Genomic DNA, 15,695 nt, shown 5'->3' with positions numbered 1-15,695 from the left:
GATGATATAGTACATTTTTACATTTTGATTGCGCTTGTAATGATTCAAGGCAGGCCGCGTCCACTGTTAATGGCATTTGCTACCATGCTTGTGTTCGGGCGGTTGTGGGCATATCTAAAGGCACCATGAGCTCAATATCCCATACAGAGAGAAAAATCGCTAACCTCTCGTAGCTATCCAAGTACAAATCATCCGTGCTGCACGTCGACTTGAACACCGGGTGGCTGAACAAGCGCTGCGTCCACGCCGTGAACTTCTCGCCCTCGGGCATCGTGAACCCGCGGTAGTGCTTCAAGACGATCGACGCGCGGAAGATCCCTGCGCCTTGTTCAGCAATCCTGTCCATCTCACTCTTCACGCAACCACTCACACGGCCCCGCCATCGCGTCCACGTACCCCAAGTCCCCACCCTCAACCCAGAGACCGAGCCCCGCCTTCAACGCCCTCGCCTCCCCCTCAACAGATGCACAGCCAGGCGCGACGATCTCGCGCTCCATGCGCTCGAAGAGATCCGTTAAGCCCCGGATGGCTTCGAGGAATTCCTGACCGCCTTTGATTTGCGCGTCGGCGTCCTGGGCTTGGAGGTAGCGATAGAAGGCGGGGACGAGCGTGCGGTTGACGTGGTCGGCTTGGAGGCGGACGAGGGCGCGGGCGTCTATGAGGTTTGGGTAAGCATAAGAAAGGAAGTACGTATGTGGGTCGATTGTCGAACTGACATGGGTTAGTCCGAGGAGGAAGGAGGCTGCGCTTCGTTGTGTTTGACGCGACGCTGACGCCAAAATTCAGTAATTCTCGATGATAACGGATTCCAGCGCTGATTACTCTTCCAGATACTCAAGGATGACCGTGCTCTCATTGAGTGCCCGCGGCGGGTTGTAATTGTGCAGCTTCAGACCGGGAACGAGGCCCTTTGGCGACACCTCCAACAGCGCCTGCGGCTTCTTGTACGGGTCGACTTCATCTGCAGTACAAGGTCAGCCTTCCCTTCCTTGATAGATCAGAGGCAAGTTGTAGACTCACAATACTACAGCCACGGCGCCAGTCACATTAAGCCTTTCAGCTCATACCCTTCTAGTAGCGCTTTACCCACCTTGTACGGTACACCAAGATACTCCAGCGCGATCCACGCCCTCTGCACAAACGGGCAAAAGCACGCGGCGAACAAGGTTATGGCCTCGTCGGACGAGTGTCGCTTGACGGTCTCATGTGCGGCACCGGTGCACTCGGTGCGGTATGTTTTGCCGCTGTCGGTGGTGGCGGACATGGCTAGTGCTATACGGGCACGGAAGAAGTTGAAAAGGAAGGGCAAGAGGACCAGAATGCTTCCCAAGCAGAGGCAGCTGCGAAGGGTCGCATGACGTCAGGTACACTCGGAAGAAGGTCACGCACCAGTCACGGTTCGACTTGCGCTTGCGCCTCCGAGTACGACGCACTCCGGAATCGCACCGGTCGAAAAGTACGTAGGACGAATTATATACAGTGCGAGTCCCTATTGGACTACAGCAATCAAGAGGGAAGATAATTACAGGGAGTAAGAGATTGTCAATATGTGCTTAAGGAAGCAGATAGTTAGGATATATACGAAGGTAAATACAGTGCGTGACCGGGAAGCTGGTCAGACCGGGAAGCTGGTCATAGCGTTTGTAGCGTACCGTATCCGATGTCTCGGTCCTCTTTGATGAAACCAAAGTGAACGTAGCGATAGACTGAAGCTGTGTATAGCGCAGAATGTCCTTAACTGCTCAAGGTCCGAGTGCGTGGGCGCTTGATGGGGCCGGGGGATGCCGTGATCGAGCGATCAAACCCCTTCTGCCTATAGCTCTCCTTCTGCCGCTCTCGGCGCCTTCACAAAGAACGATATGCGTACCTTGGGTGGTCGGCCGTCGATATACGCCTCTACAATCTACGCCTCCTGCTCAATGCCTGTAATATGGCTCTCTCAATGCGACCACAGCGTTCTCAGTATCGCATCAGAGACAAATTCAAAGGAAATTCACAGCGTGGTTTTCAGCCATGCGATTCTCCTGGAAACTGGTACATGCAGGCTCAACCTTTCGCCGAAGGGTTCTGTTTATTCTCTTTTTCTCTATCGCTCCTCGGTACGACGCTAGTCGTAGCTATTTCCAAAGACAGGCCCTGAGCCCCCCTAGTCGCTGGGCCCCTTCCAAGGACTTTCAGGGCACAAGAACAAGCACAGAGGCATGGTACAATATACTTGAGAAAGCATGACCCTCAAAACCGCTGGGGAAGCAGTCTCTGCGTGCTGTTTAGCATGCGTCGATAGTCACGTGCCAAGAGTGTTGTTCTTAATTCTTGATAAACGGCACTCTGCACGTACGTACAGGAAATATATGAGTACTTGAGTCATTGTAAACACTATGTAGATGCATCTCGGACATTTTGGCGCCAAATGCTCGGTCTCACTATCGATAATGCCTGCCAACCTTGAGCATGCGAATTTTCGGGCATGATCAATAGGGTTCGGGAAGACTTTGGGCCTTAGATCCTTCATAGATGTGCACTGACGTGTTTACACTGTCTCAGGAGGTGGTATCGAATACCAGGGTTGAGTGAACCGTCAAAACGGGACGGTAGTCGACCTGCGTGGGAAGCTCGGAGTTATGACCAGCTTCCCGGTCCGAGCACATTCGGCGGTCATCAATTCAAAATATTCGTACAGCAGGCGATACTTCAAGGACACTTTCGCAAAGTATACCAGTCGAAAGCTTAGAATCCAGACTACATGAAGGTGACTATTGGTAGCAAGACACACCGCCACGTTCGCAGCAAACGCTGATCGAACGATTTGTGACCAGCTTCCCGGTCACGCACTGTATGGACGGTCAAACACGGACCACAAACGTGGCCAAATATTACCGATAAAGCCTACAGAGTATGCAGCAAGGGAGGAGGAAAAGACGAAGAGTAAGGAGGAATATAGACAAGGAAAGATTGTTTCTTCGGAGGCCGAACACAAGAATCCAAAACGTACCACACCCAACGACGCACTAGCACTCGCCCGGTATACTGCTCTCCACAACCTCGTCGAGCCTCTTCGTCCGCGTCGCATGCACGACCACCGTGTCCACGTCTGGCCCAGCTTCGTCCTCGTCGACGCGCGCCGCCCGAGGACCCCGCTTCGCGCGTGTACGCGGTGTTGTGGGGGCCTCCTTCGCTGCCTTCCGCGGTGTCTTCTCGCGCCCGGGCGTCGCTTCACGGGCGGTGCGGGCGGGTGTGGCTTCTCGGGTGGCGCGCGCCGGGGTTGCGCTCCGGGCGCGGAGGGCGCGATCCGAAGGTGGGGCGACCGGCTCTTTGGGCTTGTTCTTCGAGCCAGGCGGGCGGCCGCGACGCTTGGGCGGGTTGTTCTCGACCTCCGTAGCTGCGCCGCCCTCCTCTTCGTCCTGCTGCGCCTTTGCGGCTCGAGAGCGGGGTTTCGTGGGTGTCGCTTTGGGTTTGCGCTCAGTTAGGGGTTTCGAACCGCTGGACTTGGATGTGGGCTTCAGAGAAGTAGAAGGGGATGCTTTGGTCGCAGGCTGCCGTTTGCGCCGCTTTTGTTGCGGCTTCTCGGCGTCGGAAACCTCCTCCTGCTCTTCGTCCGACTCGTTGAGTTTCCGCTTGGGAGACGGGCGCATTGGGGACATCCCAACGCGCGACCGCGATCGTGTCGAGCGTGCAGGGGAGGGTGATGTGCGAGCGAAGACGCGAGACTTTCGCCCGCGCGAGCGCACCGACCGCCCATTTGAGGCGCCATCCTCCGACGAGCTGCTCGGCGGATCGACGATCACCACGCCGCACTTGCGCTTGATGCAGCTGACGAGCTTGTCGTCGTAGTTCGTCGCGTCGGCGCGGAAGCGGGCGCGCTTGATGTCAGTCTGCGATAATGAAGTCGATCGGTATCGTACACGCGAAGGGGGGACGCGCGCCACGCACCGTGTGCTCTCCCTCGTAGCACCAGCTATCTGGGGGCCCCTGGTCGCCGTCGCCCTCCGTCGTCTTGCCGCAGCACTGCCAGAGGGTCTCGTAGCCCCTCCCGCCACCGACGCGCTCGACCAGCGTGCTATCGTCGTCGTGCGGGATTCGGCAGCTCGTGGGCGTGTTCTCGACGTCATAGTAGTCGCCGTGACAGCGGAGACAGTGAAGGAGGGGAGGGGGAGCCATATCCTTGAAGAAATCGAGGACGTTCATCCTTACCGGATCTTCTTGCAGGTACTGGACGACGTATTCTTTCAGCGATGGCGCAGGCATAGTGTTGACGAGAGCGCGAAGTGCGACTAGCTGCTCGTCTGTATTGGGCGCGGGAGGGGTATCGACGTCCATCGCGGCAAAAGTCGACTCTGTGGAGGTGTCTACAGCCATCACAGGTGTGGGGGACGGCGTGCGCAGCGGTTGCTGGGAGACATCTGGCGATTGCGTTTCCTGCACCTGCTGCGTCTGTGCCTGCGATTCTGGCTGCGTATGCCCCTTGCGCGAGAAGAGACCGAACATCATTGTGCTCGGTATGGTATGGAAGTGAAAGGAAAGAAGGTACGACGCGCTCGCCGCTGAGATGACGGAGAAGGACAAGAATGGTGATCGGTCCGGGTTTTGTTCCCACCATCGCGTTCGCGTTATAGTTGTTTGGGCAACACGTGCTGCGTCCTTCATTAACCCTTCATTAAGCCCTTGCACGTTGCTTCCTCCCCTCATCTACCTGGAGGTCACGACAAAGCCTGGCGATCTTCGCGCTTGAAACGATTGCGACCTATTCACAGTGTGGACGGAGGAGCTTCTGAACGCAATGCCGGACACACGCGGTTGCCACAATGTCCAAACGTGCAGAAGTCGCGCTTCAGGCCGATTATCAGCGTGTCCTCCGCAATCTGGATTGTCTCAATTGGTGCATCGATGATCCTCACTGCAGCTTGTCCGTCTTCCTACTCCCGCTTCAGACCGTTCAGATCGAAACGAGTTTGCTATCTGTGCACTTCCGATTAGCCGCACTAACTATAAACAATCTGCTCTCGCGGGCTCAGCACGCGCTGCTCATCGCTCGTACCCCTTTCCCCAAATTCCAACAAAAGCAACTCTGAGGACTCTTCCGCATTACCGCTCCGGCTACTTTCCGATGCCGCCTACGATTTGTGCGATATCGTCGCGGGCGCTCCCTTGCGCGCTCACTCTTAAGCCTCTGGATCGCTCGCCGCGCTTCTATGTTCCCTCATATGACTTCAGAGACCCTCGTCCTGGACCTGCGTCCCAACCATCGTCTCCTCACTGCAGCGAAGCGATATTCTGTGCCTCGCACAAGTCCTGCGAATCATGATGCCTTGACTCTCTTATTCGTCCATAGCACGCATACGTGCAAGGAATACTGGGAACCTACCATCGACGAGTTTCTCGACATTGCGTCTGCGAGAGGACATCGCGGCGTGCAGGAAATATGGGCGGTGGACTCGCCGTACCATGGCGACACGGCCTTGCTAAATCCTGACAAGCCGGAGATGCCGTATTGTACGTCCAGACGCTGTTGGTTCCCCACCTACATACTCTATCATTGTGCACCCCTTTCAACCTTCGGAAGTATACTCAATGAGAGCTTCTGACTCGCCAACATAGCCGGTCCCTTTGAAGACTGGGAGCATTGGCTGCGCGCGATCTTACGCCACGACGCCCTCTGCAACCGTCGCATCGTCCTCATCGGCCACTCAATGGGCGCCGCCGTCCTGTGCGCACATTCTCTCTTCCCTGTCCTGCGTCCAGAAAATCAACGCGTCCTTCCACAGCCCTCTAGCGATCATCCGCGAACCCCGCCCTCACAACGTCGTCGCATCGATCCTCGTCGAGCCCGTCGCTCTCCATAGTGTCGAGGCGTGGAAGAAGCTTGCAAGGGTGCTCCCCGAGGGTGCAAGAAGACGCGGTCATCGCTTCAAGTCGCGCGAGGAGGCGCTGGCGCATTTCCGAACGTTGCCTTCGTGGAAGGGGTACGACGAACGTATAGGTCGGATATATGTGGTGCGTAGACCTATGATCAAAGGTAAAGGAGCCGAGGTCGCTCATCTACGTCAAGGACTTTACCTTTACGCCGCTCAAGGAAGGTGGCATCGCTTCGAAGTGCTCCCTGGAGCGAGAAATCGTGCGTGAACTTGCGTATACATATAATCGAGTTTGGATACATCTCGTATACAGGAGTGCTACAACGACATGGAGGGCCTGTACCGCGTCTTCCGGTCATTACGCCCCGCCGCCCAAGCCGTGCCCATGCACATCACCATGGCAGAAGGGGACCGCTTCGCGTGCGTGATGCTAATCCTATCTTCTGCTTCTCACCAAAACTTAAACATCCTGCAGAGGCCCTGCGTTCAAGGAAGGTATCCTCAACGGTGCACTGGGGCCCGATGGCAAGCCAGCAACTGTTTCTACGATCTTAGATGCAGAGCATGAGGTCAGTCCCGCCTTGAGAGATCACTACTGACGAAAATTCTGATTGTATGGCCTAGGTCGTACAACAAAAGCCGAGGGAAGTAGCGTTGCATATACTAGAGGCTATGATTGGGTTACTAGACTCCGTGCATGCGAAGCTGTGATATAAGGATACTACTAGATAGTCGCTGATGTGGTATAGCGACCCCGAATGACGATGCTACGCTGAATCTGTAGCCTCTTGATCTGCTTCTCTTCCCCCAAACCGCCGATCTTCAGCTCACTCAAGCTACATCATCCTGGGCAGCCTAAACGTCAAACAACCTCTTCCCCGCTCAGAACCTTGTCATGACTCACACCAGTCTTCCGCCTTCACCCAAATCATGTCGAACACTGTAAAATTCGTATGTCGCCCGTTTCTGGGCCGATTTCGACGCGGAAAGGATCTACAAAAAGCTATTTGACGAGAGTGGGATTCGAACCCACGCCCCTGTCCCATGCGGTGGGTTCGGGTCCCAGCGATGGGCGGCCAGGCATTCTTTCGCGCAGCGATGGCCGCCCAGGCATACTCTCGCGAAGCGACGGGACCCGGGCACTTTTTTTTTTTCGCGGAGCGATGGCCGCCCGTGCATTTTCTCGCGGAGCGATGCTCCACCCGGCATTATCTCGCGGAGCGATGGCCTCCTGAGCATTTTCTCGCGAAGCGATGCGCGACTTAGCATCTCGTCGCGTAGTGACCGTGGATTTGTTTTTGGAGAAGCGATGGGCATGAGTTGGCGCTATGTCGCGGACCGCGCAGCGACCGTCACGAGTGGCAATGTGATAGGTTTGAGGCAAGAAATATGACCGTGGCGCTGGGCATTATTTCGCGGAGCAAAGGGTGACCGTGCGCGAGTGGATTATGTGGCGTAAGTACGGGGAACGGTCACGTTACAGACTACTGATGAGAGTCCTACTTTACCGTGTTCACGTCGATGCGGGGGATGCGGGGACCGCCCGATTCTGCCCCATGCACATTGCGTTCAAGTAGATGAAGGCAGCCTGACGCAATTGCTGGTCGCTCACGACAGGGACAACGAGCGCAGGCGGACGCTGGAGGAGGGCCGCTGAACATGAAAAAAAAAAAAAAACCAGCTGTCAATCCCACTCTCCATCCTCCCGCCCGTCAGTCCCAGCGGGTAGTGCAGAGCCACAGGAGTATATAGGACGAGCGGGGAGGGTCAGAGGCGCATGGCTCTCTCTCCCTCCTACACCGACTTTCTCGACGCGCTTCAGCAGGCAGTCGCCAAGGCGCCGTCGCTCGACGACCTCCCGCGCAACCAGCAGGCTGCGTTCAGACGTCAGGTCAAGGCGCAGCTCGCCCTCGTCAAGCATGTCATTCAGCCACCGCGCAGGGTCATCGGTGGCACGAGGGTGAAGAAGACGGCGGCGACGGCGGCGGCGACGACGACAACCCCGCAGACGTCCGACGAGCTCGCCGACGTGCGCCTCGCGGGTATCGACGAGGCGGCCAAGGCAGAGTGGCGCAACATGGACGACGTTTGGAAGATCGCCATCGACCCGCCCGAGCCCATGTCGCGCCGCGAGACGGAGGACGCCGCGTTCGTGCGCCTCGTGCGCGGCATCGACCGCAACACCGTGCAAGAGTGGAAGCAGTCCGCGCCCCACAACACGGACCAGATGATCGCCCGCCAGACGTACAACGACATGGACGTCCACGGCGATGACGGCGGACTGCTCGTCCAGCTGCATAACGTATGTAGATGGTATCACTCGGCGCCATACAATCGCTCACTTTTCTCTTCCCAGCGCATCTGCATCAACGAGACCAAGCACGACGTCAGCTTCTACCGCCGCCGCCTCATCATCCTCGTCGACACGCTCGAGTTTGGCCTCCGCTGGCAGTCCATCGGCCTCACCCGCACTGGACGCTCGGTCGAAAAGGACGAGTTTTACAAGGCCGTGTACAAGAACGAGGGCGGCGCCGCAGCCGATTTCAACAAGTGGAAGGAATCCGTCATCAAGCCCATCGTCAACGGCCGGAACAGGCTCGTCGACATTTATCGCAAGGTGAATTCCGCTGCATGTCGCGCTAGCTCGCTCTCACCCTCCTCTCAGTTCGGCCTCCTCGTCCTCCTCGACCCCTTCTGGTCCGTCAAGTCGCTCGCCAACAACAGCCGCACAAAAGAGTTTCCCAAGATCTGCCGAGCCATCCTCGAGAACGACGGGTACGACGGACGGGACGACACGGCCACACTGGCCTTTTTCAGCAGCATCGGCGCCGAACGACTCGTCAAGCGCGTCATCCAGCTCGAGCGCGAGCTCAACGAGGAGGACGGCGAAGAGGAGGAGGAGGAGGAGGAAGAGGAAGAGCAGGAGGATGACAGACAGTCGCTCGGTTGGCTCCAGACTCCCAGTAGCAGTCTTTCGTAGGCAATGCATTCGAAATGTAACGACATCCGTGACCGTCACAGTTCGTATTCGTGACGTGATGGCAATTCCACTCTCGACAATGACATTGACAGCGCGGAAAAAGACGGTGGCAAAGAAGACGGTGCTTCTGCCCGGAGACGCCGTGCGCCCGATGTATATAACCTGACAGATCGCTCAACCGGCGGCATCAGACCATGTTCACCACCGCCGACCGCGCCCTCGTCGAATCCCACTACCTCCAGCTGTTCCGACTACAGTACGGCAGCACGCGTGAGGACCCGTGGACGGTGGCCACCGTCAAGGATCTCGCACCTCGCCTGTTGCCCGCGATGGTAGGTCTATCCGCGCACGCGCATGTACCCCACTCACTCCCCGCCGCCTATAGGTGTACTTCATCTCGGTCACCGACACAGCGCTCTCCTCCGCAACTATGCAACGCTGGGCAGACGCATTCTGCGACCTGATCACCGCAAACACTCTGGACCAGAACGGGATGCGCCACGGCACTGCACTGCTCGTCCGGCACAACTTCCCGGCCGCCTTGAACGACCAGATCGTTGCCTGTGCGTCCCATTCTTACCCCCATGTGACTGGCGCTCATCAGCTCTTCAGTGCGTGTCCAATACCGCCTCGAAGCGAGCGAGGGGTAGTATTTCGTAGGTAGTACATTCCAAATGAACTGTGACAGAAAACATACTGTGTGATGTGACGTGATCGGATCCGCCACGTCCGCCTTCAACCGTCCGCGCCCACCACGTTCAGCGACCGCCTCTGCCCCTCGCCCGCCGTCTGAACAAGCTCAATGACGACCGGGATGACGACGTCCTGCTCCGTTTCCTCCCGAAGAAGCCCATCGCTTCGGGGGTCCCGCCCCTGCCTCCCGCTCATCGTCGCGCCCTGCCCGCCGCCCGCCGCCTCTCGCCGGACCCCCCAGCCTGCTTTGCTTCTCCCGACGCCGCCCGGCGGGGACGCATATATAAGGCGCACCTCCCCGGGCAGAAAACGTCGCTCATGGACCGCCCCGGGTTCCATCCCAAGGTCGCGTCCACCAGTGTCGCCCGCGCGGTGCGCCGCGCGGTCGAACCGACCACGGGAGCCCTCGCACGCGCAGCCAAGCGCACCACAACCCTCGTTCGCAACGCTTTCAACCCTCATCGCACGTCCCACGAAACCACGCTCGCCCGCCTTCAAGCTCAGCAGCCGCCCACTCCCGATCCCGCTCCAGCTTCAACACCCGATGCTGTGCCTCCTCATGCACCGGCAAACCACCGAGCAGCCTGGGCGCCTGCGGAGGACCACGCAGATGGGTACGAGGACCTGCGCGCACAGGCCGCCGCCTTCCCTGCCTCCGTCAGGCACCTCGCCGCCACCGTCGAGCACCCGAGTGCGCGCGAGGCCGCCGCCTCCGCCGCCGCCGCTTCCGACCCTGCCCAGTCCACGCCCACGCCCGCGTCCGCGCCCATTCAACGCAAGGGCATGGACGACCTCGTCAGGCGCCGGAACCTCCCTCCTACCGACGATCCCCAGGTCCAACGCATGCTCATGAACCAGCAACTGAAGCTCGCGAGCACGCTCGAGAAGGAGGGCATCAGCGTCGCCGAGTTGCTGAAGGAGATCAACGAGCACGTCGAGCAACACCAATCTCGCGCGTCGCCCAAGACCATCAGCGGGCGCAACCTCATCCTCGCCCGCTGGATGCTCCTCTACATACAAGTCTACGGCGACAGACCGCTCGATTACGCTTGGGATCCGGAAATCGTCCAGGAGCTGGCCCCGCGCTTCCTGGAGTTCACTGTACGTCCTCGGTATCTATGATTGACGCATATACTCACTCGCCTTGCCAGCTCAAGTTCGTCTTGGGCGTTCGGAACCGCAAGCGCCCGCTCAAGTCGCGCACCGTCCAATGGTGGATGGCTCTCCTCTGCCAGTCCATCATCCGCTACGTGACGGATCCGAAGAAGGACTTCGCGCCTTGCGGCGTGCAGCTCCTCATCGAACAACAGCTGTTCGACACGCTCAGCGATCAAGTCGTCTCCTGTACGTGGCCCGGGCTCTCGTCGGTCGCCTTCCTCATGCTCACACCATACAGTGTCCAACAGGTTCAATCTCGACCGCTCTCCCACCCGCAAGCTCTTCTTTGGGCTCTGGGAGGTCCTGATCATGATCACCGGTGCCCTCGAGGACATGCGCACCGCCCCGAACCCTCTCTATCATATCCAGAGCATCATCAAGATCCTTCTCCCCTTCTATCTCACCGTTCGCCCAACGACCATCGGACCCGCCACGCAGGAGCTTCTCGCCCAGGGCTTTTACATCAAGCTTGCAGACATCGGCATCTTCAAGGAAGAGAAAGGGTACGAAGTCCACTTCACACTTCGAGCATTCAAGGTGAGCACCATCTGAGTCCGCACCTGCGCCATCGCTCACGCACGCGGACCCAGGGACACTTCCAGTCCCACTCGGACCGACCTCAGCGTATGGTCGTCCGATCTGTTCAGCGCCCTGAACTCGCGCCCTTCGACCTGCCGTCCTGGTTGATCGTCTACTTGATCTCCATCGGCGCATTCCAAGACTTCACGGTCCGTCCAACCAAACTATTAGTTATATTGATCCTGACGAGGGCGCGTAGACGCTTGACGAGTTTGAGGCGTCAGACGTTTGCCAGCGTCACATCAAGCAAGAGTTCCTCGATTACCCGCTGTACGTGTACAATCCCCTCATCCTCTTCGACAGTTGCTCACGCATCACATCAGCTGCTGTGCGGCCAACGAGGGAGGTCACGAACTCCTCATCGATATCCCCGCCATGGCGCATCATTTCTCGGACAACTGCCGTGTCCTCTGCAGAAGGAACGGTCTCCCTCAAGGCGGAACGCACATGGTCAGGCGCGGCAGTGCACACGAGGTACGTCATCGCTTAAACATGTCCGACGATCACCGTCCTCACATCTGGCCCCACAGTATGCCCTTGCGTCCGACGCGGTCACGTCAGGTCTCATTTTACATCATAAACCCAGCGGCGACACGGCCGTCCAGCGCGAGTTCTACTCACCGGGTGCCGAGGGCGTCGACGTCACTGCCTTACGTCTCTCTACCGATCCCCACATATCTCCCGCAAGCTTGCAGCGCATCCAAGACCACCATCAGCAATTCTCCGTCGCTATCGATACTCTCGCCCGCATCGCAAATGATCATGTCAGTTACGTCGAATACGGTCCTGCAGCCGCCATCAAGGAGTACAAGCAGGCGGCGAACAAGGCTGCTAACGAGCGCGGCGATGCTGTGAGTTGCCTGGTTGGCCTTAGCTCTGTCGCCTATGCTCACCCGATATCCCAGCACCCCGAAGTCGTGCAAGCCGAGGCTGCGCGCGACAATCTCCTACCCGCCTACGTAGCCCTCTACGATATGCCCGACCCGCCGAAAGTCTTCGCCATCACCAAGGTTCGCACCATGTTCAAGCATGCGACAACGCCCACTGTCAAGAAGCCCATCGCGTCTTTCAAGCTCGGCGTCACCGAAGAACAAGCATCACAGGCATGTACTTTACTTCCAGTTCCGACACATTGCATTCGCGCTGACCTTCGCTACAGCAACTGGCTCTTATCAACGCAAAGCACGCAGAATACCAGCAAGTCAAGAAGAAGCACCGCAGCCTGGAGAAGGACGACGATGCGCGCGTCATCACCGATCGTGCACTCGCCAACAACAAGGAGGGCACTGTGGCGGAACGGCAGCAGGCCCGCTCATTCTTGCACGATGCTCCCTCGCTCCTCACCGCCAACATCATCAAGGACTACAGGCATAGGACGGCGGTCATGCTCACGTCCGAGGATCAGATGGCGGACGCGCTCGACCTCGACGGTGCGGACGAGGATGCTGTGTTTGCAGAGACCTGCAAGTCGCGGCCCATTGTCCAGGTTCACAGAGGTGCCACGCGCGCGAGGAACGCGGCTGCCGCTGCCGCTACAGCTGCACAGAAGGCCGGAGCGGGCCAGGCGGAGGTGGCTGCTGCCGCTCAAGCAGCGACAGCGCAGGTGGCGCGCGCCCAGGTGGAGGGTGCCAACGATGAGCTGGATGCGGAGGGGGAGGATGACGTTCCGGTTGTTCCGGTCGAGGAGACCACCGTTCCGGCCGTTCAGGACGACGGCGTTGAGGACGACCTGAACGACCCGTGGACAGTCGCTGAGGCAGGCCGAACGCTCGGCACCATGTCCTCCCTAGACACGCTCTGCATCTTCAAGCGCATCCTCTTCAGCTTCGTCATCGCCCAGCGACTGGCCCCCCACGTCAAGGTCACCAGCGGCCCCAAGAAGAGAGTCCAGTACTACATCTGCACCCTATGCGCACCCCTCCGAGCACATCTGAACAAGCACCATATCAAAGGGACGAGCGCGCCGGAATTGCAGGAGACGTTCAAGACGAAGTCTCAGTTGACGAACCACCAGTAAGCCCGTCTCTGCCTATCCACGACTGGAGCTAACACACTCGCAGGAAAACCCAGCACCTCAACGAGTGGCGCGAGACGTTGTTCACGATCGCGCGCGACGGCCGCAGGTTGCAATGCCCCGGCTGTAAACTCCAGTACGTGCCTTTGTCCGATCCGGCTCGATCGTATATTCACTCACGCCATTCACAGCAAGGGCAGCCTTGACCGGCTGGTCATTCACATGCGCTTCCGATGCACGGAGAAGGCCAAATACGCACAAATGTTCGACGACTATCGCGAGATCCGCTGCGCGACCAAGGGCCACACGAAGCCCAAAGGTCTGATTAGGCGCAAGGGCATCTTGGACGAGACCACCGATGTGTCGGACACGGACGATGACTGGTCGGACTGGGATGGCTCGGATGAGGACACGCCTGAAGTAATGCCAGAGGCGGCGCAGGACGCGCAAGATATGCCGCGTGTATCGCCTCGCCCGACTGCGGCGGCGGCGGCGGCGGCGGAGGATGACGATGACGACGAGTCTCAGCCGTCAGCCCAAAGGGAGGCAAGCGACGGCGACGAAAGCGATGCCGACGACCGACTTGACGACGGCGATGAGAGTTTCGTTGACGACGCTTCGAGCAGCAGCGAGGGCAACAGCAGCATCATTGGCGCGGACGACGATGAGTACATGCCTTGGGCGGCCGCCCCCGCCGTCGACGACGATGACGAAGACGAAGAACGTTCGTTCGCCAACATCTCCCTCCTATCGGACCAGCAGGCCATGCTCATGCAGGACTACGAAACGTTTTCTATGGTGCGTAGATCACTTGGCGTCCGTCCTTGCTTACCCACAGTGTCTGGTCAGATCCTCGAGGGCCAGTTTGACGGTCTTGGTGCCAACGTACTGCAGGCCGTATACGAGCACAGCAAGACCATGCTGGCGAACGCAGGTGGGCACATCGACATCGCCCCCGCCGAATGGCAGGCTGCGCTGGCTCGCGTCGACGCCGTTGAGGTCCCGGGTGCGGTCGAAATGGACGACTTGATGGAGGATTGCCAGAACTGGATATCTCAGGTGTGTCTTGTGCGCGCACATCGATGTTGGCTCAATCATACCAGATGGAGGCTCGCTCGCCGGATCTTTCCTCACACCAAACGCACCTTGCGCAGGTCTTCGCGACGATTCGGCGCAGGAGCGCGATGCCAACGATTGGGATGCACGAGTGGGAGGACGCGGGACATCTTCTTTAGGCGGAACTTTGTAATTGATTGACCAGGTAGTACTTTACGGTAACGACGGTTTAGGTACAATGTACAGGTGACAGTTGATGGAATGAGAAACGATTTCAGGCGAAGGAAGAGGCGAGTCCGAGAGGCGAGTCCGAGATCGAGTATATGCGAGAGACGTGACGAGAGCGATGCAAGCGACGCGATAGCGAGACCATAGCAATGACGAGCGCAGATCTAGTTGGAGGTGCCGTGGGCGTGATTGTACTGACCAGGGTACGCGCCTGCCATCGTCAATGAAAATGCGACAGCATATATGCAGGTCACTCACTGGCTGACGCTGCCGCGAAAGATCAGCATAGGAGACTCGAGTCTAGCAACAATACGCACTCATTTGGCCACTCCAGCTACCATGCTGACTCTGCTCGTCCGGAACCATGGTCATGTACATGTCGTCCTTCGCCTGAGCCGCCATTCCTGCTCCATGCAAAGTGGACTCGTTGGGGGGAAGCCAAGACGAGCCGGCGGACGTGTTGGTTGCGGACATGGAACTGTTGAACGCTACGCGAGGTTGGGAAGTCGCACTGCGCGCCAGTCAAGACTTACAAGTCTCCGATTCGGGGACTGGCGCATATGAGCGATAGAGCATCAGATGAATATGTATACGCACAGCTCCAGCCAGCCTGCCGAACTTCCTCCAGTCTGAGCTTCGCGTGGACGACCGCGAGCTCCATTTTGAGGGTCTCTTGACGCGCCCTCTCGTCCTCGCGCATGCGCGTCTGCAGGATTTCCACATACGCCAGAAAGCGCAACGCGGACTGATAATCAGCGGCAGTGAGAGTGTCGGCGACGCGCTTGCGCTTCTGAGCGTTGATGCTGGCCATCTCGTACGAATGCGCGGTCCAAGAAAGAGGTCGATACTTCCCTTGAGCGAACGCGCGTACTATATATTCGGCGGATGCGATCACGTGTGCATGACGCAAGCCCTTTTGGTAGGCAAAGCCTCCCAAAAAGAAAGATGCACATCGCGTGGGCAAATGACGCACGGGATAGTCAGATAGATAGGCCTTTACCCATAAGGGCCTGTTCGGGAAAAAGAAACACGTCATAGTTAGCTAACTTGCGTGACTTACCTGCCTTTGAAGGCAAGTAAGTCAGGCCTGGACCGCTCGAAAGTTCGCTGATCTTCGTTAACCTGCCTTGTAAGG

The 15,695-nt window shown here is 58.2% G+C and overlaps 7 protein-coding genes across 7 annotated transcripts; 3 read left to right on the top strand and 4 right to left on the bottom strand.

Moving 5' to 3' along the window:
* Positions 1-44: 44 nt before the first annotated feature.
* Positions 45-1,264, bottom strand: SCHCODRAFT_02500816 (glutathione S-transferase; the record flags this gene model as incomplete). Its single annotated transcript, XM_003036374.1, has 7 exons — positions 45-114; positions 165-318; positions 371-434; positions 483-655; positions 717-769; positions 823-961; positions 1,087-1,264. The coding sequence occupies 7 exons, from the start codon at positions 1,262-1,264 to the stop codon at positions 45-47; spliced, it is 831 nt and encodes a 276-aa protein (XP_003036420.1).
* Positions 1,265-2,658: 1,394 nt separating this feature from the next.
* On the bottom strand, positions 2,659-4,553 carry SCHCODRAFT_02621063 (uncharacterized protein). The gene is made up of 2 exons (XM_003036373.2): positions 3,931-4,553; positions 2,659-3,872 (listed from the first exon to the last, which is right to left on the bottom strand). The coding sequence occupies exons 1-2, from the start codon at positions 4,486-4,488 to the stop codon at positions 3,009-3,011; spliced, it is 1,422 nt and encodes a 473-aa protein (XP_003036419.2). The 5' UTR covers positions 4,489-4,553; the 3' UTR covers positions 2,659-3,008.
* A 648-nt stretch (positions 4,554-5,201) lies between these two features.
* Positions 5,202-6,563, top strand: SCHCODRAFT_02498271 (alpha/beta-hydrolase; the record flags this gene model as incomplete). Its single annotated transcript, XM_003037744.2, has 7 exons — positions 5,202-5,490; positions 5,596-5,704; positions 5,763-5,991; positions 6,047-6,112; positions 6,166-6,272; positions 6,328-6,421; positions 6,477-6,563. 7 exons carry the CDS (start codon positions 5,202-5,204, stop codon positions 6,561-6,563), a joined length of 981 nt encoding a protein of 326 aa, XP_003037790.1.
* Positions 6,564-6,603: 40 nt separating this feature from the next.
* On the bottom strand, positions 6,604-7,260 carry SCHCODRAFT_02246806 (uncharacterized protein). Its single transcript, XM_050342186.1, has 2 exons — positions 6,757-7,260; positions 6,604-6,698 (listed from the first exon to the last, which is right to left on the bottom strand). The coding sequence occupies exon 1, from the start codon at positions 7,167-7,169 to the stop codon at positions 6,846-6,848; it is 324 nt and encodes a 107-aa protein (XP_050200352.1). The 5' UTR covers positions 7,170-7,260; the 3' UTR covers positions 6,604-6,698; positions 6,757-6,845.
* SCHCODRAFT_02537852 (uncharacterized protein) lies at positions 7,151-8,916 on the top strand. The gene is made up of 3 exons (XM_050343594.1): positions 7,151-8,154; positions 8,209-8,469; positions 8,518-8,916. The coding sequence occupies exons 1-3, from the start codon at positions 7,630-7,632 to the stop codon at positions 8,830-8,832; spliced, it is 1,101 nt and encodes a 366-aa protein (XP_050200351.1). The 5' UTR covers positions 7,151-7,629; the 3' UTR covers positions 8,833-8,916.
* Positions 8,917-9,843: 927 nt separating this feature from the next.
* SCHCODRAFT_02499158 (uncharacterized protein) lies at positions 9,844-14,511 on the top strand (the record flags this gene model as incomplete). Its single annotated transcript, XM_050343087.1, has 13 exons — positions 9,844-10,626; positions 10,677-10,869; positions 10,922-11,220; positions 11,274-11,411; positions 11,462-11,532; positions 11,586-11,736; positions 11,793-12,113; positions 12,168-12,383; positions 12,422-13,275; positions 13,323-13,412; positions 13,468-14,074; positions 14,126-14,335; positions 14,380-14,511. 13 exons carry the CDS (start codon positions 9,844-9,846, stop codon positions 14,509-14,511), a joined length of 4,065 nt encoding a protein of 1,354 aa, XP_050200350.1.
* On the bottom strand, positions 14,444-15,419 carry SCHCODRAFT_02621053 (uncharacterized protein). Its single transcript, XM_003036372.3, has 5 exons — positions 15,158-15,419; positions 15,094-15,111; positions 14,878-15,048; positions 14,819-14,827; positions 14,444-14,771 (listed from the first exon to the last, which is right to left on the bottom strand). The coding sequence occupies exons 1-5, from the start codon at positions 15,369-15,371 to the stop codon at positions 14,725-14,727; spliced, it is 459 nt and encodes a 152-aa protein (XP_003036418.1). The 5' UTR covers positions 15,372-15,419; the 3' UTR covers positions 14,444-14,724.
* Positions 15,420-15,695: the final 276 nt, after the last annotated feature.

Source organism: Schizophyllum commune (assembly GCF_000143185.2).
Source record: "Schizophyllum commune H4-8 unplaced genomic scaffold SCHCOscaffold_5, whole genome shotgun sequence".
NCBI lineage: Eukaryota > Fungi > Basidiomycota > Agaricomycetes > Agaricales > Schizophyllaceae > Schizophyllum > Schizophyllum commune.
The sequence above is the reverse complement of the archived record's forward strand: the minus strand, read 5'-3'. Positions and strand labels throughout refer to the sequence as shown.

Coding starts and splice junctions, on each gene's coding strand:
- SCHCODRAFT_02246806 (XM_050342186.1), bottom strand. CDS start 7,169: ATGCCCATCGCTTCTCCAAAAACAAATCCACGGTCACTACGCGACGAG.
- SCHCODRAFT_02621053 (XM_003036372.3), bottom strand. CDS start 15,371: ATGGCCAGCATCAACGCTCAGAAGCGCAAGCGCGTCGCCGACACTCTC.
- SCHCODRAFT_02621063 (XM_003036373.2), bottom strand. CDS start 4,488: ATGATGTTCGGTCTCTTCTCGCGCAAGGGGCATACGCAGCCAGAATCG. Junction 3,873..3,930: donor GCTACGAGGGAGAGCACACG/GTGCGTGGCGCG, acceptor TCATTATCGCAG/ACTGACATCAAGCGCGCCCG.
- SCHCODRAFT_02537852 (XM_050343594.1), top strand. CDS start 7,630: ATGGCTCTCTCTCCCTCCTACACCGACTTTCTCGACGCGCTTCAGCAG. Junction 8,155..8,208: donor TGCTCGTCCAGCTGCATAAC/GTATGTAGATGG, acceptor TTCTCTTCCCAG/CGCATCTGCATCAACGAGAC. Junction 8,470..8,517: donor TCGTCGACATTTATCGCAAG/GTGAATTCCGCT, acceptor CCCTCCTCTCAG/TTCGGCCTCCTCGTCCTCCT.